Raw genomic sequence first — 23,114 nt, 5'->3', positions numbered from 1 at the left:
TCCTCCTGTTGCCACAAGAGGGCTGTGTTTTCCTAGAATTAGACTTACTTAAAAAACAAATTCAAACACTGTTGTTTTGTTGTATTTATTTTGTTTGATTTCTTTAAATCACTCACCAGAGTATTAAAGTGTCCATGAATATAAAGTTTCTGGTAGGATATGTAGCATGCAAGGAGGTTTGATAAGCTGGATGCTGTAAGTAGAGCAGAATGAATTAGTTCTCACTGGGGAGGGTCATGAACCTTTTTTGGGACTATGCCTGTGGAATGTGTTAGGCACATGCAGAATTAGTGTAATGCTGTGTTCTGGAAGTTCAGATACAGTTTTTATGATGCTCTTCAAGGAGGACTTGATCCCAGATGTGGAAAATAAGACACTTGCACAGTATTTGCAGTATTCTGGGTGTCAGCTTCCCTACAGCCCTTCTTCAGCTCTTGGATCTCCTTTCATTCCTCAAGGATCATGTTGCAGGTCATGTGCAGTACTTTAAAAATCATTGTGTGTTAGTGTGCTGGAACAATAGAAATAAACACTGGCCTTACAGAAAATATAGCTCAGTTCTTCCTTTAGTAAGAGGAAAAAAATTGAAACTCAATGAATCATTTGTAAACACATGTTTGCAAAATCCTTTCTTATGTTTTTGCATATTCTGTATGTGAACTTCTTTTGTAGAATGATTTGAATCAAGTGCTACCGAGTTAAAGGGTCTCCGTACAAAAACAGTGACACTGATGTGGTTATTCGGTGCTGCTCAATAAGGCAGCCTTTACTATTAGTTATTATCCTTTTTGTTTATAGGTGGCATCTTTTATCAAACGTCAGTAGTAGTAATTACATTACAGAGAAATATGTATTTCAAGGCAGGAAATAGCTACTTCCTGGTTACAAGATATTTTCTATTATAAAATGGAACACAACTTTTTTTCAAGCTTTTTTTTTTCTAATTAGAAAACACATATAATTTCATTTTAGTATCTCTTATTCCATGGCACCTATTTTGGGACACAATGTAGTCTAAATCTTTCCTTTGTTGAAGTATCATGGCAAAAATCTCAGTGGCTTTAATAGGTTTTCTTCCATGGTTTTTATTAAAAAGCAAAATTGATATGTAGGGAAACATCTGTGGTTGCTGTTTTTTGGTTCTGGCAGAGGTAAAATACCCTTTGTCAGGGATCGTGTTTCCTCTTCAGCCATTTGGTGTGATGTTACTACCAGATACTGGTTAAGTGTACTGAGACCATAGCAAGACAGGAAGGGACAATGCAGTTTTTTGAAGCTCAAACTGAGGTTTTTAAAGGCTCAGATTCTTAAGATAGTACGCTTTAATACAAACTCTGCATGGAAGGAATTGGTATTGATGTATTGAATGTTCATTTCTTGTTGAGATAAATATGTATTGTTCTTTGTTAGTCTTATACTTTTGTTTGTAATTCCAAATAAGTATGGCAAAGATGGAGAGTAAAATGGGCTGTTGCTTATAATTTCCAAACAAGAAATTATCCAGAAAGTCATGGATGAATTTCAGACAGCAGTCCTTTGTGCTGAAAGAAGGATCTTGCAGCTTGTGCATATCTTAAGCTAAAAAAATTAATGAAATAATTAAGATTGACTGGAATTAAGTATTGACTTTTATACTGTCTTTCTAAAAACTAGTTAACTATTTTATCTGGAAGCATGACCTTGCAAAGTGGTACGCAGCTGTTGGAGGTGTTGATTCCTTCCATCTCCCACTGGACTGAGTACCTCTGTGGGTTGTTCGGAGCACTGAGAAAGGGCCTTTAGTGCGTGTTGTTAGAAGGAAACAATGCAGCTACAAGAAACATTTCATTTGTATTGGAGATTGCACTGTACCTAGGCTGTTTTTCTTTTTTCTTTTCTGCTGGTGAAAGTAGAACATGTTGAATGCCTTGCCTGCTGTGAAGTACATGACACTAATATTCATGTGTATGTGTTGGAAAGGAGCTCCTTGACTCAGTTATCATAATACAATTTGATTGTGTTTGTAAGAGTTTGGATAGTGCCTGACAAATAGAGCACTTGTTCGGCTATCTAAAATTCAAACTGTTGTAGGGTGTGTTTGCTTGTATTATTTCATGGTCTTGTTTTTGAAAACCATTTTCCAACATTAACTATTCCAGTACGTGATCAGAGATTTGGATGGACAGTAATGAAACCTGTCATAGCTGCTAGTGTTGCACAGCACAAATCTTTATTCTTTCTTTTCCTTTGAGGTTTTTTTCACCCCTGTTTTCTTTTGTATGCATTTTCTTTATTACTATTTTTTTATTATCTTTGCTTTTCTAGGTCTGGGTGGGTTCAGTCACGGAAATAACTATCGATGACCTCTGTGCAGAAGACAAGGACTCCTCACCATCAGAACTGATATATTCCATCACTCCACCTAGCAATGGGCACTTGGCTCTGAAATCTTCTCCAAACAAGAGCATCCTTAGTTTTACCCAGGCTCATATAATTGAAGGGCAGCTGGTATTTGTGCACAATGGTATGTGGTTTCAAAAATACCACCTCTGTTACCAAAATATTTCTCCTGTTCAGTATATTTGTGTTTGTAATCCTTTGAAGATCTCTTTGTAATGTCACAAAAATCTCAGAGCACCAGTTATGTGATGCATGATCTCACAAACTAAACAGGAAAGGGCCTAATGACTGCTTAAATGCTTGCTCACCAAGAAACCTTGGTGTATTAGTGGTTCGGTTAGTCACAGTCTTCTTTCTGAAAGCAGGTTTGCAGTAGGGGAATGTTGCTGTGGCTTTCAGAGATGTGAAACCCTTTTTTTTTTTTTGACCATTGTCATTGAGAATCTCCTGAAACCCTTCTTCTTGCTACAGCGCAGAGCAATTCATGGACCAACAGTGTCTCAGATACCTACCACAATGTAGTTCTGTTCCTGCGCAGCTCAGGGAAATGAAGTTATGGTTCATCTGGGTGACGTCAACCAGTCTTTCAGGCTGTGAAGGAATTTGGCTTTAAACACTGACTTTTTTCTGCCAGCAGTCAGAGTTAGAGGTCGGGTTATTTGTGCTGCTGCTGCAGAGAGAATGTGTAGGGAATAAAAAAGAAATCAGGGCAGCTTCACGCACCCTTGAGTGGCAGAGCGGGGAAGCCACAGGAATGAACATCCTGGTGGCGTTCCAGCCAGAGCAAGAGTTGGGGCTTTTACAGGGCGATAGCTTCTTTCCTCTTGCTCCAGGTCTGTTATTGTGTTACCTCAACTGAAAGAGGAAAGTAGGTGGTAAAGAAGGAAAAAAACCCTTTTGGAGAAGGAGATGGAAGAAGTACAGAATCCCAGAACCACAGAATGGTCAGGGTTGGAAGTGGCCTGTGGAGGTCATCTAGTCTAACCCCCCTGCTAGAGCAGGTTGCAAAGAGCCATGTCCAGGCAGGTTTTGAGTGTCTCCAGAGACCTTCTGGGAAACCTGTTCAAGTGCTGCGTCACCCTTAAAGTAAAAAAAGTTCTTCCTCATGTTCAAAAGGAATGTCGTGTGTTTCAGGTTGTGCCTGTTGTCCCTTGTCCTGTCTCTGGGAACTACTGAAAAGAGCCTGGCCCCTGTCTGTTGACACTTGGCCTTAAGATACTTGTAGACATTGATAAGATCCCCTCTCAGTCTTCTCCAGGCTAAGCAGGCCCCGGTCCCTCAGCCTTTCCTCAGAAGGGAGATGCTCCAGCCCCCTCGCCATCTTCACAGCCCTTCACGGGACCCTCTCCAGTAGTTCCCTGTCTCCCATGAAGCACGGAGCCCAGCACTGGACACAGCATGCCAGATGCGCTTCACCAGGGCAGAGCAGAGGGGAGGATCACCTCCCTCGACCTGCTGGCCACGCTCCTCCTGATCCCCCCAGGATCCCACTGGCCGCCTTGGCCACCAGGGCACACTGCTGGCTCATGGGCACCTTGCTGTGCTCCAGCACTCCCAGGCCCTTCTCCGCAGAGCTGCCTTCCAGCAGGTCAGCCCCAGCCTGTGCTGCTGCGTGGGGTTGTCCCTCCCCAGGTGCAGGACCCTACACTTGGCTCTGCTGAACTTCATCAGGTTCCTCCCCACCCAACTCTCCAGCCTGTCCAGGTCTCGCTGAATGGCAGCGCAGCCTGCTGGGGTATCAGCCCCTGCTCCCAGCTCTGTATCATCAGCAAACCCGCCGAGGGGACACTCAGTCCCTTCATCTAGGTCACTGATGAGTAAGTTGACCAGGACTGGACCCAGCACTGACCCCTGGGGAACACCACAAGCTACAGGCCTCCAGCCAGACTGTGCTGCTGATCACAATCTCTGAGCTCTGCTGTTCAGCCAGTTCTCCATCCACCTCACTGTCCACTCATCCAGCCCAGATTTCCTGAGCTTACTTATGAGGGTGTTATGGGAGACAGTGCCAAAAGCCTTACTGAGGTCTCTTTCTTTCTTTCATTCGCTGCTCTCCCCTCATCCACCCAGCCAGTCATTCCATCATAGATGGCTGTCAGGTTGGTCAGGCATGATTTCCCCTTGGCGAATCCATGCTGGCTGTTCCTGATGACCTTCTTTTCCTCCACATGCTTTGATATGACCTCCAGGATGACCTGTTCCATCACCTTTCCAGGGATGGAGGTGAGGCTGGCCAACCTGTAGTTTCCCAGGTCCTCCTTGCCCTTTTTGAAGACTGGAGTAACATTTCTCCTCTAGTCCTCAGACATGTCTCCTATCCTCCATGACCTTTCAAAGATGATGGAGAGTGGCTTAGCAATAACATCTGCCAGCTCCCTCAGCACTCCAGAGTGAATCCCATCGGGGCCCATGGATTTGGGGTGTTAAATTTTCTTAAGTGATCTCTAACATGATCCTTCTTGACTAAGGGAATGTCTTCCTTTTCCCAGATTTCCTCTCTTGCCTCCAGGGTCTGGGATTCCTGAGGGCTGGCCTTGGCAGTGGAGACTGAAGCAAAGAAGGCATTCAGTAACTCCACCTTCTCTGTGTCCTTCATCACCAGCGCTCCCACCTCATTCAGCAGCAGGCCAACATTTTCCCCAGTCATGCTTTTCCTGCTGAGGTACTTGAAGAAACCCTTCTTGTTGTCCTTGACCTCCCTCATCAGATTTAATTCCAAATGGACCTTATCCTTCCTTGTCACCTCCCTGTATGTTCTGTCCACATCCCTATATTCCTCCCAAATGGCCTGTCCATTTTTCCACATCCCATAAACTTCCTTCTTTGCCAGAACTCCTTGCTCATCCATGCAGGCCTCCCACCCCTTTGCATGATTTCTTATTCATAGGGATGCACTGATCTTGGGCTTGGAGGAAGTGATGCTTGAATATTAGCCAGTGCTCCTGTACACCCCTACCTTCTAGGGCCCTAACCCATAGGATTTCTCTAAGCAGGTCCTTGAAGAGGCCAAAGTTAGCTCTCCTGAAGTCCAGGGTTGCAATCCTACTTGTTACCTTGCTGCCTCCACAGCACTTTCTTGCCAGCCCCGAGGCAGGCTGGAATTATTTCTCGTGCTCCCTTGGGTGCAGCAGTCATTCCAGATCTGTGCTGTGTCTTTATGAGGCTTGGTGCAGGTTAAAGTGCTCTGTCTTCCAATGCACTGTCTTGCAGAGTGCATATGCGTTGCTGAGATTGCTTTACAAGCAGCTGCTGGTGAGCTGTAAGTATCCTGCTCAAATAATTTAGTCAGGAAATAAAAGGTCAAGAGCATGGCAAAAGTGAGCCAAGCCATTTAAATTGTTCTGAGAGAGACTTTGACTAAAAACCCTTATGGTGGTAGGATGGTGGTAGTCTCAATGTAATGAAATTAATCCAGTCTTGGGTTCCAGAAAGGGCACATGCACATCTGTAGTCTTAGGAAGTGAATCTTAATACAAGTAAAAAGAACAGCAATTTTCATTTTCCAGTGAGTGGGAGTGTGGGTTGTATAGTAAATCTGAAAAGTAGAATTGCTCAGGTCATGTGTCAGCTCTTGCAGCTGCTCTGGCTCTGCCATCTGCTCAGCCTCATGGCCTCTAGTGTTTAGGAAGTAGTTTGGACATTTTGCTTCTTTTCCTTTCTCAGTCTGTGGTTTTCTTTCCTCCTTCATCTTGGACTGTTGCTAGAATGTAGTTGTTACTTCCATCTTTTTGCTTCCAGCCTTGTCCTGGGGCCTTTCCTTATCTGATTGCTTTCATCCAGCATTTTACCCCTTTTTATCTTCAGCTGTTCTGACCATCATCTTGAGTTTGCTAGTGTGTGCTAGCTTCTTCAGCTCCTCCTGGGAAGTAACCTCACTTCATGTTCTCCACAGCTTGGTGTCTACCCTTCCTACTCACTCTAGCCCTTTCCCAAGGGGAAGAGCAGCATCTTCTTGGCGGAGGCAGCCCTTCCATATCCTGGCTGCTCCTTGTGGCACCACAGATCTTTTACATCTGTACATAGCGGTGACGCCCCTTCCTTGGGGTCCTTTGTATCGCCAAAGAAAGTACTAAGGTACTTGGCTTTTATGCCTCTAACATTAGACCTCATTTCTCTTCGTCTTTGTTTGGTCTTACATTGTGCTGCTTATTCTGTGCTGTGAGTTACAAATTTCTGTCTTTGTTCTCCTGTTTTCCCCTTAAATTTTGTGTTTGTTTCCTCTGTAGTCCCCAACTGTACTGTCACCAGCATAAATGCAGAAACAGGATATACATTCCCTTTTCTGTACTCCTCCTTCCGTGTGAGAATTCCTTCTCTTTTCCACCCTTGCTTCACTCCAGGGTGCTCCCATCCCACTTTCACAGTATGAGGCTTGCCCTTAAATCCTGCCAGTGTTTTCCTTCGAGGGGTACTGAATTGAACTCTTGTTGGTTCTGAAGCCTCAGGGTCTTTTCAGTGCAGTGTTTGCAATCCTCTTTCTGAGTCCTTTTTATCACCTCTGATCAGGTATGCCTTTAGAATTTATTTGTGACAAAATAATATGTGCTCCACCCAAGCAGCACTTCAGGATTTAATCCTGTTCCTGACTCTGCCAATGACAAAATGTCTGTATCAGTTGGGCAGTTGCCCTGCATTAGCCAAAAAACCGAAGTAAGGCTAAGTAAGCCTTTTTTTTTTTTTTTTCCCCAACCTGAGGTAAATAGTAGACTCCTCAATGCCTTTTTACATGTGCAACTACTTGTGCATCTTCCATCAGAGAATAGAAGCTTTTAAAATAAAACCAATATGACCTGATCTTCTAGAGCTGCCTCGGTCCCAGGCTGGATATAAGAGCATTGCCTAGGGGATTTAACTTTAATCTCAACCCACGTTCGATTCCTCTGATATGTTAATTTCTAATGAGGCAAGGAGTGCTGGTCTTTATATGAAAGTACATGGAATCCCTCTCACTTTCAGGATATATATTCATGTAGCAATTCTCATTGCTAAATTGGGCAAAGCAAGTAGAAGAGCAGTGATAACTGTTTGCAACAGTTAATGTTTCTATTTTTCATTCTCTCTTTTTACCTAGTTAAGCTGGGGAGCCTCTACTTAAAGCAGTAAGTCAGTACTGAGAGGTGGATTTTTACAGCAATCCACTCAGACTTGTGGAGGTATTTTGCTATCGCTCATGCCAAAGTACATGCAGATCCTAAGATTAAAGAAAAAAATGTGCAAGTACACATAACCTCTGAAATAGTTTAAGCTGTGACAACATAATGCTGTTCAGCAAAGCTGAAGCAGAGTGAAGAGGTGAAGGAAACAACCTGAGAGTTGATTCAGTCTTTCAAACGTAAATGAAAATGAAAGAACATTCTACTTGTTTTTCTCACCAGATTCCTTCTTTGCCAAAATATGACTGCTTAAGTGCTCCTTAGGGTCACTCCTAAGATGGAAAAGGAATAGGAAATCTGGGTGTTGTTGTCTCCCCAAGTTTAACTTGGTTTTCAGCTCTACCAGGGTCAGTGAAGAAAGAATGTGCACTCTGCTGATTTACATCTAAGGGATGTCTGGCCTTGAGTGTGAACAACAGCCAGTAGTTTTTCCTTGGGAAGGTGTTCTCTCCATTATTACTTTATTTAATTCTAATTAAGGTAAGAGGTACTGATCAAAAATTGCTTCAGGATGACTTTGGATATATTTCACTGTAGCCAGGAGAAAAAGGGGTCCATTGTATGTTTGTATGTTTTGGATGACAAATGGAATAAGACAAGAATAAATTTACATTTTTATTTTCTACAGGAGCGATGTCTGGAAGCTTCAACTTCCAGGTAACAGATGGTTTGAACTCTGCACCTCGACAGACATTTAGCATCACAGCTCAGATGCTTGTCATTAGCCTTGAAGTGAACAAAGGCCTTGGAGTCTTTCCAGGTCTGTTTTTAAAGGTTATTGTGACTTTGTCTACTTGAAAGAATTACGTAATATATAGTTATTTGTCAGATAGCTAGTTGGCTAAAGTAAAGAAAACTGTACCTAGGAACATCTCTCTGTCTTGATTTTCAAAAGAACAGTTATGTTTTCTCAAACAACATATGGCTTTATTGTTTTATAGTCTTTAATTTTTTGATATATGCATATGCTTGGAGTCATGGAAATTGGCAGTGAAATAAATAAGCGCAGTGTGACGATAACAGTGTCTGCCTAGACTCTGAACATTCCCCATTCAGATTTGTTTAAAACTCTATATTAATGTATTTAGAGGTGTCTTAGCTGGTTGTGATTTTGCCTGGTAAAAGCAAAAGTGAAGCTTGTGTCCATGGGATTCTGAATAGCACGCGTAAGTTTGCCAGATTGCTAGTTTGCTTTCTTATTGTTTGAGCTGAATTACAGAGAGCAGGACAGACTCACTGATGAATCAGAAGAACTGAAAGTTTTGGTTTGTATTTGTGTGTTTCAAACTAGTTGGATCAGCAGCTGAGTATCTTCTTAATGAAATCCCAGTCCTGTAGGAGTTGATGTGTTAAGAGTCTCACCAGAGCCGTTTACTGCTTTGCATTGGCAAGAGTAATTCCTCATTGAGTTAGTAATCTAACATTAATTATAGGATTAAAGGTGAAATTAAGATTAGTCTTCTCTCAGCCATGTCTTGCATCACACTTCTGTTTGTGCTACCTTCTTTTTGGTCTAAACATGATCTGTACAGCCAGAGAGAGAATGAGAATTGGTAAAGCTTTATAGGTATTACATTGTACCTTAATTTATTAATTTGATACAGAAGGAGAAGACTTTAGCTTCTTAAACTTCCTGAATATAAGCAGCATAAACAAAGGCTTGCAACAAAAGCCACTTAAACACAGGCAACAAAAAATGAGATTGCAGTGGCATGATCTTCTACTTCAGTCAATATAAATGGGATTCACATAAATCCACTTACAGAGTTTATTAATCTGGGATTTTGCTGTGTAAGGTTGCCTCAGGCACAGGGGTTTACAGGAGTTCTATCTTAAGACAGAGATAATTGTAAGAAGAGTATGCCTGGTACTTCCATGGAGGGCAAAGTCTCCAGACTGTCAATCTGTTCTCTAGTTTGCAAAATACAGTATTTCTTTCAGCACTGCAATCTGTATTCATCTAAGCCTAGAGTTTTTATTGAATTCTTGCTTACTTTGGGTTGGCAAAATTCCTTTTTGGTGTTAGAATACTAGCTTTTTCACCCGTTCTCTTTATGATGCTTTAAAAAGATGTTCTGGAGCTGTGTGGGTTTCAGCCGTACTTGCTTATCATGAAATTACTATTACAACAATGATGGTGCCAAATGGTTAATACACATAAAAACAATAGCCAGTGTCCTGTTATATTTTATAGCACTGGAGGAAAAGTTAATTTTGAGACAACTTGAACAATCTTCTCTTTAGAGAAGTAAAAATTGAATGTATCTTGAAGAATTTGGTATTTCTTCATGACTGGGTGTAAACTGTTCTCTTAAGCATATTGTTCTGCAATTTTATAAGAGCATATACTGCTGTTTTCTTCTGTGTTGGATATACCAGATTTGTTTATACAATTTATGGACTTTTTTTGTTCAACAGAAGCTTGTTTTATTCAATGCGCTAAGTAAATTGACTACAAGATACATGAGTTTTTTCTTACACATGCTAGATACCTACCATGTGGAAATTTGCTGTCTTCAGGGAAGCAGTTACTCAAAGAATGAATGACCTGAGTAGCTCTTTGAGAAGAAGAGGCAGCCTGCCTTCTAGGTATTTGGAGGCAGAGCTGTCTAAGCAGTCCATAGATGAGATGATTCATAACTGTTCAACAGTGATAGGCAGAATACTCATGCCAAAGCACTTTCCAAATCTTAAATGTAGACAGTAAAAATTAACACCATAATTATTACATACCAGTGATGGCCTTATGCTGTTGCGTTTTACTTGTATGGATAAGCTTGGGCACAATCTACAGCACCCATCCTTGTTGTGTGTCTTCCTGCCCTATCTCTGCCCCTTTCTCCTGCGTTTGGGTGGGGTTGGTTTTGCAACAGCTCTGTTCCTGCCTGCGGGAGCAAGCAGACAGTGTGCGCACTTCCCTTCCCTTTCCTTCACCTAGTCTGTGGCTGGCAAATAACCTTCTTCTTCTCCCTGTTGAGGTGCTGGACCAGAGCAGAACAACTGTGAGTGCTGGAAAAGGTTCTGATGTCTCAGGACAAAAGTGGGTGAAGGAGGAGGTTATGTTTGGGGAAGGATCCCATTTTACAGGAAAGCATGAGTGACTTTACTGTCTGTGGCCCAAGACTGTATTTCAGCCTGTGCTGTGAGATCAAGTCTACTAGGAATAGACAGGGACTTTGTGGCCCCCATGTCCCTGCACTGTGATGGTGGTGGTGTGGTAATCTGGTACACTTATGAAAAACTGGAGTGGTAACTTCCATTGCTACAGCGTGATCATATTTGACAGTTACTCCGTCTTACTCTGTTATAGCAATGAGACCTGATTTGCATAAGTAAGAGATTATTGAGAAATAACTGAGTTTGCAGATACACGCGGTCTGATTAGCTGTTGCTTTCATTTCTATGTTCCTGACCACATCTGCTGTACACGCAACACAAGGTCATGCTTCCCTCTTTGTCACACAAAAAAGGGAAAAGAAGAGAGAGGAAGAGAAGGGAGACTTTTTGAATTAGACAGACTATGGGAGAATTTTACTAGACCTGAGGAACTGCTTCACTCTTCAGAGCAGTATGGACAGAGAGGCAGGGGAAAGCAGGCAGAGCCAGAAGTTCTCTATTATAACTTTGTTTCAAAGTAGATAGGGTTTGAACCAGGGCACAACTACATGTGAACAGGCAGAATCCTGGCATTACTAATGGCTTTGCAGAACATCTCCATTTTTCAGTTTCCTTACCATACTTTTCTTCTGAATATTATAGCACGAACATTTATTTTGTGTTAATTCCTGTGTAAACATTATGCTTTATTGAATATGTATTGATAATTCAGACTTCAGGGATATATACAGCTAGTATCTGAAGTTATGTATTGCAACCTGTAAAAGCTTGTTGCTCAAGAAAGAAGGAAAATTTTAAAAATGAGGTAGAAGTGGGGATGGGGAATAGGATTATATGAATCTAGTGCTCCTCCAAGAGTATCATTAATCATGAGATTTAGGTTACTGAGTGTGTACCATGAAACACTGCATCAAGAAGAAGCCAAGTAAAAACTCTTTTTTCTTTTAGGAAATTACTAGGTTTGATTTTGTCACAGCTATGTCAAAAATAGTTTTGGTTTGACTAAATGCCAGAAGGGTCTTTATAAATCTTTACAATATTTAAGCCAGACATTACTGGTGGTGTGGTGCTATGTATTAAAAGGATTTTGTTACCCCTTAGTCCCTGTCCATCTTAATAATACATTATTTCAGTTCAGGCCGTTATTTCTGCTGTGTGATGCTCCTCCTAGTTTGTTTAAACCAGTATTTATTTTTTAATTTCATTTAATGAAAATCATCTTTCATATCAATGAAGTGTGGTTCAAGCTTCTGGTAATAATTGATTTTAGTTTGTGTGTTCACTAGAAACTTTGCTGTGTTAAGGCTTCTTTCTGCCAAGTCACCCTGCCTTCTGTGGGCAACTGGGATTACCAAAAACATTAACAATGGTGACTTCAGCTGGAGTCTGAATTCAGTTCTAGACACGTAATATAGGAGCAGGGCTCTTTATACATGCTCTATTCCTTACCTTGGGTTGTTTTTGCAAAAGCTAGTATTTAGTGATTACGTGTCCTGAAGAGAGCTGCATTTTTAAAATTTGTAAAACAAATGTGCATTCTGCTGATGGGCTTTTTGATTGAAAAAGCTGTAGAAGAGTTGTAACTGGAAGATAACCAGAAAAAGAGGTAAATCTGCTGATCATGTAAAATGTTTTTAAAATGCTAAGTAGAATACCTAGATGAGAGGGTGGATTGTGCGTACAAAACGTAGCTTTTGGGAAAAATTGCTGTTGCAAATATATGTTATTACAATTGACATTTTTTAGGTTTCAGGAAACGTATTTCACGACACGATCTGAAAGCTGTAACCAATGATGTGACCAATGCAGGAAACAGAACTATAACTTTTATGATTGTAACTTCCCCAAAACTTGGAAGGCTGATCAGAGTAAATTCTGATAATACTACTCAGGAAATCCTCAGTTTTACGCAGTCTATGGTAAGCATTTACTTTATAATAAATAGTTCAGGGGTAGATTGTTATTTCAAAGGGCATCTCAGTTGCTTGTTCTTTGTTGGATCCATTTATATCTGTTAAGTAAGCAGGCATATGTGATCCATCAGTGCACGTCACTAATTATCTGGCATCTAGTAATGAATGCAAGAGGAGCTTTTGTTCCCCTCTACTTGGATACTACAGGGCCTTGGCAATTTCCACTGTTCTGCTTGTAACAGTATTTTTCAAGAAGAGCTGTTCTGGTGCCATTAACCAGCAGTCCAAGGTTGGAAGCCGTTAGTTTTTGGCAGGAGTAGCCTTTTGCTCTATGAAAAGTCCAAGTATCAGACGCATTTCAGCTGTACGCAGCCCTCATGGGTGTCCCCAAGAGGACTTTTATTGACTTGACTGGCTGTGATATTAAGTGTTTAAATAATCTTAACTGTGATACAGGGTCTCATACTTGAATGACTAAAACATGGCAGCTCATGTAACTTGATGGAAAACATTCTTTTGCATCTGAAAAGAAATTACTTACGTCTGTATGCAGAATCTGAACACAACTGTGTGCGCTGCATGCACTAAGTTATTCTCAGAAAATCTAAGCAGGGGAGATAAAATGAGCTCAATCTTTTGACTTCGCTGGAGGAAAAATTAAGAGATAATTTGGTCTTGATATATGTTTACAGATTTTAAAAGTGGCAGTTTGATTTAGTGTGCGAAGGAATGAGAAAATTTATTGACCAAAAATAAAAACTTGACCAATAAAACCTGGAAAAAAGATTGACATTTTTATTAGTTGTCCTCAGATTTTGAAACAACCTGACCAAAGACTGTGGTGGGGTGAATCTTCACTTGAACTTTATAAATCAAGATGAACACAGAATATATAATCATAAAACTGTGTTCTAATCCTATTATGTTATGGGTTTTGTTGCAATAGTTGCTGTGTTTTGCCTTGCATTATGAAGGAGATGAACTGTTTAATGATACTGTTCCCTTCTGTTTCTAAAATACGTGATTTTTATGAGCATTAGATGAAACAGTTAAGCATGTCAGACAGAAAATCTTTCAGCTAAGGTTTTGAAGTGTTACTCTTTTTGCTATGGATATGATCTTTACATACGTTTATCAGACAGTGCCATGTCAGAACATGCTGCGTATTCTCTATAGCTTCAGTTCTTACTAATGTATAGCTAACTTTCCTTTGAACTTTGTAAATTGTCTAAGAATTTGAGCTGTAATAACATGTATGCCTTTCTTCTCTGTCAGAAGCATTTGTATTGGCCATTTTCACTTCAAACAATAGAGCTAAGTGACTTACTGCAGGTAGAATTGAAGTATTCTAACCAGCTTGCTATTTATTGTGGTAGAGAATGAGGTATAATGGAGAGAAAAGAGGTACTAAAGAAACTTTCATGGTCTAGCCTGTTGTAGCCATGTGAAGTTAAGTATCAGTGAGAAAATGGCGTTGATATTGTAAACACTGTATATTCCTCATATAATGGAAAATAAGATACTAAATTTCTGTTTGTTATTAGGAAGATTGTAAACCTGATTTTAATTGAAAATATTTTGCATTAGTTTAGTTCTATGGGTTTTCATTGATTTCATTCTGTGTTATGGAACTTGAAATTTCACTTCTGTAAAGTTCTGTGCAGCTAGCTTATAAAAGCAGTTGGCAGTTTTGGTATGGTTCTGAACTCTTCCCTATTCCCTGTGGTTTATTGCTTTGTTGCTAAAGAAAAAAAGGAAAAAAAAAAAAGAATTGAAATCACTATTGCTTTCATTCCAAGAAATTTTTTTCATGGACAGTTGTTGTTCAGCCAATACAAGAAAATTAGTTGCATATTAAACACACTTGAATAACCCAGTAGTTTTTGACATTATATTTTTTTTTTCTCTGCCAGTACTTTCTATAGTATTTTAGAAGTGTTTTCATCTTGCAGCAAGCCACAGCTTCTTCATTATAGTTGAAGTAATTACAGAGGTAAACAAAGAAATCCTCACCAATTCCATTGTCTTCTCAGCCCAGATATTAGCATGGGTTTGCAATTGAAAAAAAATAAATAACCCTATTAAGATTGATACTAGATGCCATTGAATATAAGGGTGCATATTGTGCCTGTTCTTGTTACAAAAATTTTCTTACTCCAAACTGAGGTCCTAGAGGCATGCTTTGGAAAGTTATCTTGAACCAACATATCCTTTTAATATCAGTTTTGTTTGTTTTGTCCTACAATAGCCGTTAAGAATTAAATCAATATAGGGAAGGCATAAACCTGGAGATGTGCATATGGGATTTTACAACATCAGTCTGAATGTTTTATATAATAAGATGCAATGGTTTTGAGGCTGCTGAGAAAACCGACCCTGAAAGCCCTGTTTCCCTGTTGATCTCAATAGGGGCTCTTGCAGTAATTTCAGGATTAACACTCTGTAGTCTCAGCTCAGATTCTATACTGCTAAAATGATTCATCTGTGATAGAAGCAGGGGCTTTTTTGTTTTCTTTTTTTCACGCTTCCAAGTATATGTGATAGGAATGTGTGCTAATGAGTTCCTCCAGGGTGTTTGCATATTCTGTAGAGTACATTACAAACAGTAAACTTAGAACCAGCACCATCTCAGACAGGGATCTCTCTGGCAATTAAAAACAAACACATGCAAGCCAGGTAAGTAGTTGCCTGGGACCTTGCCAAGGATTTAATAGATATAGCTGTCTTCTCTCCAGGCCACTGAATGACAGGCAGACCAGACACCAAATTTACTGGATGAGATTCAAGTCCTCTTGACTTGCAGTTATTAGAAATCCTGTTGCAGTTTCAATGTATTATGATCAATGTATTGATCTTAAAAGTTTGGCCGTTTCAACTGATGAGAATCCCAGTCTGAAAACTGCCTTTTGCTTTGGAGCCTAAAGAGATAAATGGTTGTATATTGTATAAGCATGTGTTTTTCTGATGATTTACTGCAGTATTTTGGAGTACTTTGAAGTTTACATTCTTGTGGTGGGACTGATAGGATTCTCTTGAGTATGATGACCTGCAAGGTCAGTCAAGGCAGGTATAGGACAAGCCAGGTTCCCTCCTGTCTCGTAGGAATCCCTTTCTTGCTGTGAGGTAGAAATTTTCCACTAAGGAACTCCATCAGCAATTTGGTTGTAAATGGGAGTATATTTCAATGGTCATTGCACCTCTTTCTGATTTCTATAGTCTCTTACCAAGTATCTGTTGACATTCAACATGAAACACCTGCATCAAAGTCCTTGTCAAGCCTTCAGGCTTTCATATGCTTTTTCAGGACAGTGAGGCCCACTGGTATCCTTATAATGAAAAGTGATAGAATGAGAGCAGATGGCCTCAAGTTGCACCAGGGGAGGTTTAGATTGGATATTAGGAAAGAATTCTTTACCAAAAGGGTGATCAAGCACTGGAACAGGCTGCCCAGGGAAGTGGTTGAGTCACCATCCCTGGAGGTATTTAAAAGACATGTAAATGTGGTGCTTAGGGCCATGGTTTAGTGTTGGACTTGGCAGTATTAGGTTAATGGTCTGACTTGATGATCTTGAAGGTCTTTTCCAACCCGAATGATTCTATATACTGTGCATGGACTAAGGAACAAAGGCCTCTCTTGAACAATGTTCTTAAGATACTTTCTTTTCTTCTATCCCCATACTTCTGTGTTTAAAATTATTCTCCTGTTACACTTGTGGCTTTTCTTTACCTGAAACAGGTGGATGAAGGTGTGGTCATGTATGAGCACTTACATGCCGAGACAGCTGATTGGAGTACAGAAGATTTCTTTACATTTACTGTCTCCTCTCCACCATCAGCTCTGGACCTCCAGGTGTTCCATATTGTCATTTCATATGAAATTACCCGGCATGATGGGAACAGTCGTCTTCTGGCAAATACAGGTAAAGATGCCGTACTGTTTGGTCTCCAAATTTTTTCTGGTCTGCCAAGATTCCAGTGAACAAATGTGAAAAACAAAGGCTACTTTCTCTTCAGTGTAACATATGATGAGAATACTTATGTCACAGTGTATAGTGTAGATAGCAGCTTGGAAAACTGCATCACTACATCTTTAAAAATGAGATGAGCTACCTATGTTTGACCCTTCCTACTGCTGTAGTGAGCATTCTTCATTTTGCTGTAACGGTAGATGAAAACAATGTCAGAAGCTATAAGATACTGATATTTCTTTAATTTGAATGTATGTGTTAGTAGAAAGTCTTGTCTCATATATGACTTTATTTTAAGAACAGTGGTAATATATTTTTAGCCATGACATGTGGAAATCTAGGATACCATGAAGGAAAAACTTTTCTGAGCATCAGTGTTTGATTTCTAATTTCTGAAACAGTGCATCTATAGTTGATTTCTAAGATTCCCTTTTCCTTTCTGCTAGGTGCCATAGTCCAGGAAGGAGATAGAGTGTTAATCAACAAAACAAATTTAGATGCTTCAAATCTATTGATTAAGCTACCTGAGATACAGCGCTCCATGTATGAAGTTTGGTATCAAGTTGTATCTTTACCCCAACATGGCATGATTTTTGTTGGAGAAAGAAATGTCACCGAAGAAAAACCTAAATTCTCCCAGTACATACTGAACAAATTTGGAATCGTGTACGTACATGATGATTCTGAGTCGCGTTATGACAATTTCACTTTTGCTGTTTGGTTAAACCTGAAGAGCAAGCCTGCAACAAAGCCCCATAGTGAAGTTTTAGAGGAGATGTTTAATATCACTGTTGTTCCAGTGAATGACCAAGCTCCAGAACTGAAGACTAAAGGGCTGCACTTGAAAGTCCTGCAGGGAGATGTGTCAGTGCTGGGGTCAGAGAGTCTGAAAGTTGAAGACCTAGATAATGCCCCAGCCGAGCTCAAATACACCATTGTTAGCAACCCAAATAATGGTTATTTAGCAATGAAAAGTAATCTTACTGTCTCTATAAAGGATTTCACACAAGCTGATGTTGACAGTGGTAAAGTTTGGTTTGTACAGGATGGAAGTTCATCTTCTGGGGTGTTTTATTTCAGCGTGAGTGATGGTAAACATCGCCCTTTATACAAACTATTCAGTCTTGAAGTCATACCAGTTGCTCTTGTCCTGGTCAACCTTACCGATGTTGCACTTCTGCAGGGCCACACATCTGTCACTATTACTAATGTTCAGCTTTCAGCTGTCACAAATGGAAAAAGCACTAATATCATGTATGAAATAACTCAGCCACTCAAATATGGGCACCTGATGATTGGAAATGAACAGGTTACTAAATTTGAGCAGGCAGATTTGTACTCAGGAAGGCTGTCTTACCACCTGACAAATCTCGCTGCGTCCAAAGAAGTACTGGAGTTTATGCTTTTCACTGCAGAAGGTAATCTAACAGGGCAAGTGCTGAACATCACAGTGAAGCCTTTAATACGAGTTGTACCTGACATGCAGATTTCAAATCAAGCAGCTTATAAATTCAGAAGCAGTGACCTGGATGCTTCTGAGCTAGCTAATTTGACAAATAGTAATCCTAGATTTGAAGTATTAGTGCCCCCTTCTCATGGAAGGATTGTAAAGAAAAGGTTTGTGAGTGATGCAGTGTTCGAAGACACTCAGACATTCACCCAGGCTGACATTGACAGTGGTGTTGTGCTTCTAGACATAGATACAAATATGACAGGCACTGATGTGTTAAATGACTCATTCACTTTTATACTCAGGGCAGATGCTGTGCAGCCTGCTGTTGGACATTTTCGGTATTCTATTGTGCCACACAGTCGTTTACTTGTGCAAGATTTTACAACCGAAGTGCCTTTCCTAATGAGCACAACCACTTTAAAGATCCACACTACCTCAAAGGACGAGGCACCAGGCTTCTCTCAGAATGAAGAGCTCACAGTAGCACCACAGAAGACAGAACCAACCATGGGGTCAGGGCAGAATCACTGGGGAAATCTACATGAGGAAGGTCCATTGCTAAGTCTGGCAATGGGAACAAGTGGATCTGTGGGGACTAAGACCACAACCCAGGTTAATGCCAGGAGTCCCAGAGAGCAGGCAGGTGAGAGCAGCAAGCCTTGGTACGTCATTATTCCCTTGGTCCTGGTGTCTGTGCTACTCACTGTTGCTGTTACTTCTGTGTGCATTCTGCTAATGTGCCAGAAGAAGACGACAAAACCACTTGTCAAAAGCCAAGCAGATGCAGCTCTCGGTAGTCCAGATCAATGCCTGGAACAGAGCTTGACTGTACCTAGCGTTACAGTGACTCCTCTACCGAAGGGGGCTGAACAAAGTACAGCCTCAGCGTTCGTGTCAGTAAGACACGAACAGCTGCTTTCTGCAGTGGTTTCTCCAACTGTAGAACGGTCTCTGCAAAACAGCTGGTTAAACCTTGATCCTGAGATGATCCAGTATTGTCGAAAAACAAACCCAACTCTGAAGCACAATCAATACTGGGTGTAGTTATGGCCAATTTTGGTCACGCTAATTGATGTAATATGGCAAAGAGAGTATACATTGTTGACATATGATTTGGTTTTTATTACATTTATTTATTATAGGTCAAATGATACACTGTTTGATAGATTAATACAAATAAATTGTGACATAATAAAAATCTTGCTGTTTATGGTGGCCATAAAAAAGGATTTCCATTTGGTACTTAAGCAAAACTCCCACTTAATTCCATGCAGGATTTGACCCCATAGATTTTGAGTGTGCCCTGTGTATGCAGTACTTTTTATTTCCCATGATGGGTAAAACAGAATGTTCTGTCATGGATTATATATTTTTAATATAATCACTTTTTTTGAAGAACAAAGTTTTCTGTAATGGTCTTGTATTTTTTCCTGAACCACCCCTTCTATGTGAAGAACTTTCAACTGTTTCTATGAAGTAATTGCCAGGGTGCTAGTGTCAATAATGTCATTTTGACCCGAAGGCTGTTTGGAGGCTGGTACTAAAGAAACAAAGCTGTGATTATTTTGTCAGGTGTTCATCCAGGTGGCTGAGCTGGAAATCTACAGTTCAGCTCAGCAACAATAGTACAGCAATGACAGTATAAAATGATTCTGGTAAAATACTGTTGCTGCAAGACATTTGTTCTTTTGTTTATCTTTTTCCTCATTTGATACTGAACTCTAGCCTTTAACGTCTGCAGATAAAATACATCCATGACCTCTAATCCACGTGGCAAAACCTGTAATTCTGCCAGTTAGCCTGTCTGCTGAATTATCTTTAGGCTTAGGTTATGTCTGGAAGTGTATATCAAAATTTCCTGCTCCTGACAAAGGGCTAAATTCTGCCTTCAGCAGACCAAACACAACTCTCTGGACTTGGGATGTTCAAGGAGATGGCAGTAGAATCAAGCATTCTGCTGCATACTGCTGTGTGTTGTGGAGCTACTGACAAACTGCTTCTGAAGTTTCACGACTTGCCCTTCATCTACCAGAGTACTGAACACATGTACCTTACACGCTATGACAAGTACTACCTACTCTAATTTTACTCTGGTGGTAAATTGTGCAATAATTTCCTTGCAAAGGGTATGCATTTTTGTACTTTTGGAAAACCAAGCTCAATAGTGATGAGCAGTCTCTGGTTAAGGTCCAGTCTTTCTTCCACTGAGGACAACAGCTATTGACTTCATAGAATGAACTAACTTCAAGTGCAGTGATCTTAACCAGTCTCTTACTAACCACTGAACTTCTCATCTTTTTTTGTACTTTTGTATTGTTACAGGTTCCAGTTAGCTTCTCTGTAAAAACACCATGGTCAGTGTAAGGATGCAGTCTCAGCACTGCACTCAGTTAACACTGAAATAGGTTTTTTGTTTGAGCCTAGGTACTGCATTTTTTACTTTTATAGAATGGATGTATGGCCTCAACATCCTTGGTGCTATTCATTTCACACTACTTTGTTTTGGATTTTTTTTTTTTTTTGTTATTGATGATGACTGTCTGTGTTCCTGTCATTTATATATTTCAATGATGGGAAATTTTCACTAGTGAGGAGGGCCACACTACGTCTCTGTTTACTGCTGTGTTCTGGGAACTAAACGGCGGAGCAGTGGAGGAAGTCTTTCTCATCTTTGTGACCTCTGCCATGGTCAGCTGTGATTGTGGTGCGTTTTGAGGCAATGCATTTTTCAGAGTACACTTCAAGGAGAGCATCTGTGTCAGTGGAAAATATGCAAGTCACATCTTCAGCTAGTCAAGCTGGTGATCACTAGAGACTAGAGATTTGAACCCTTTATATGCTCAAAGTAAAATGTATTTGAACCCTGATACACAGTTTTTATTTCTCTGTCGTTTCCATTTTTCCCTGATGCCATCATGAGCAGGTTTGAATTCCAAGCAGTGCAGTCAGTGTAAAAGGCTGGGATGTTCAGGTGTCCCAGGTGGACTGGTACAGATCTGCATTGTTTTTAGAAACTCTTAGCCAGAGAGGTGGTGCAGCCAGCCATTGCAGGGACACCCTGGCATCCTTTGTGGAGGTGCAGCTCTATGTCTCTTGCCATTTCCTGAGACCTCTTCTACTAACACCAAGGAGACAGCAGCTTCCTCCAGATCCCAGCTGTCAGCTACCGCCTGCCTCCAGTGCCTTCTAGCCTGTAGCAGGAACCTGGTCCCTTTACACTTCCTCCAAGGTCTCATCCAAGGAGTAAAGAATTATAATTCCAGCAGTTTCCTGACACTTAAAGGAGCCTGTCTTGCAATTCCCTACCACTGAGACCTTCCTCTCAACAGCAAAAGAGGCATCGTTCTCCAGTACTTACCGGGAGGTGAAGCATTATGCCTCCAATTTGGTACCAAAATATTGCAGTGCTGAAATCTGCTGGAGTCCAGTGACAAAATCCACGCTGTGGACCTGTGACAGGCTGAACAGAAATATGGAAGTGAAATGTGTTTGCAAATGTATTGCAAAGACAGATGTGCCCAAAGTTGTGGTGCTCTATGTGCAGTGGTGATGGAACACAGGGCTACTGTAGTGCTGGCAATGGTGAAAAATGAGACACAGGAGCAACTGAGTCATAAAAACAGCAATGCAATTAGAACTCCACGATTGAATGGGCTTTCCTGAGTTTCTGCATTTGCGTGGTCTGACAAAGAAATCATACATGAAAAATGTAGAAGTGTGGTAGAATTTGTGCTGGCTGTTTTGGCTTCAGCATAATGGGCTGAACTCTTGCTCTCTGTTTCCAAAATGCTTGTGGCTGACAATAGATGTCCATTTCCAGTAGGTCAGGCATTATGGAATTGTATTTTGAGCATTGGGCTGAATTTGTAAAGCATTGAGGGTTTTTTTTTGGTGTTTTGGGTTTGTGGGTTTTTAGGTTTGGTATTTTTTTTTATATATATATATATAAAAACAGCCCAGATGCCTAATTCATCAGTGAAATGTGCCAGCATTCAGTTTTCTCCCTAGTGATAACAAACATAAGAAATGCCTGCCATATTATGGAATGTTTTTAATGAGAACTTTATATGGATATAAGTATATGTGTCAGTGATTACCAGGTTTCATATAAAATACAGAGGTAATATTGTAACTGATAACTATGTATGGATTTTGCTTTAATCTCCTGATTACCTGCCCTGCATCCCCAGTCAAAACAAAAATAAATCTGGTTGCATTTGTGTATGCTTTCCCTGTGGACAATACGGAATAGTTTCTGGCAGAGGACAGTTCATCTTGGTCCTACAGAGATAATATAGGTGAGAGGAGTCACCTCTGGAAGAGCTGAGGTAGTGGCTTAGCTAAAAGTCCACCTTTGAGATGGCAGAAACTTGCTGGGATGAATCTCATCCTGGGTTTCCTAAGTCACAATCAATCTAGAAAATGCCCAAGAAAAACATTTTTTATTTATGCATTCTTTTTGTTTATACGTAGTTTGTACTCAGGATCTGTTTTGAATTTTTTGGTTGTTTCACTTAACCTTGAAGTTGTGTGTTTTATTTAGGGAAGATGGGATTTATGAAGGATGCCTTTTCTTACCAAATGGACTTCTAAATGGCAGCATGAAAGTGCCTTGAGAACATACACAGAATCAATAAATGGTTTTGTTTATAACCCACACACTTATGTTTTTGTGTTTTCTTAAAGACCTGTAAAGTACTGCAGTTGGTGCAGAAGCACAAGTTCCCACTGACAGTACCAGTGTTCTTCCAAGTTTCTGACATTTATTTTTTGAATTGGACTTGTGCTGAGATTGCTGTGCTGTACCCAGTGTTGTGCCTCTGACATAACACATATGGTTGGTATAGGAGAGACATCATGCATCTGCCTGGCTGTGTTGGGCACTTGCATGAACGTAACAGCAAAATAAATGCACTGCTTTGCACTTGCTCAGACAGGACTGGGTTTATTTCAGTAACTTTTCCTGTTTTTTAACTGTACATGCTTAGAAATAAAATACTAATTTTTTAAATGTTAATACATTAGTACTGATGTGTCTTTGATTTTCATCTTGACCAAAAATATACACTCTCTCCAGCCACACACCAAATGCATTGTTTGACCTGATTTTTGAGGTTTTGTTAATCAGAAT

The 23,114-nt window shown here is 40.4% G+C and overlaps 1 protein-coding gene across 1 annotated transcript in view; it reads left to right on the top strand.

The window, feature by feature from the left end:
- The window catches only part of LOC308057022 (chondroitin sulfate proteoglycan 4-like), a 44,961-nt gene extending 22,321 nt beyond the window's left edge, over positions 1-22,640 (top strand). Inside the window, exons 6-10 of the mRNA XM_080373097.1 lie at positions 2,305-2,503; positions 8,161-8,292; positions 12,396-12,568; positions 16,299-16,482; positions 16,977-22,640. Coding sequence (XP_080229223.1) covers positions 2,305-2,503; positions 8,161-8,292; positions 12,396-12,568; positions 16,299-16,482; positions 16,977-19,027 — 2,739 coding nt within the window. The 3' untranslated portion in view covers positions 19,028-22,640. The remainder of the gene's footprint in view (positions 1-2,304; positions 2,504-8,160; positions 8,293-12,395; positions 12,569-16,298; positions 16,483-16,976) is intronic.
- Positions 22,641-23,114: the final 474 nt, after the last annotated feature.

The sequence above is a fragment of the Falco punctatus genome (genome assembly GCF_963210335.1).
Source record: "Falco punctatus genome assembly, chromosome: Z".
In the NCBI taxonomy this organism is placed as follows: Eukaryota; Metazoa; Chordata; class Aves; order Falconiformes; family Falconidae; genus Falco; species Falco punctatus.
Note: the sequence above shows the minus strand (reverse complement) of the source record. Positions and strands in the feature narration are given on the sequence as shown.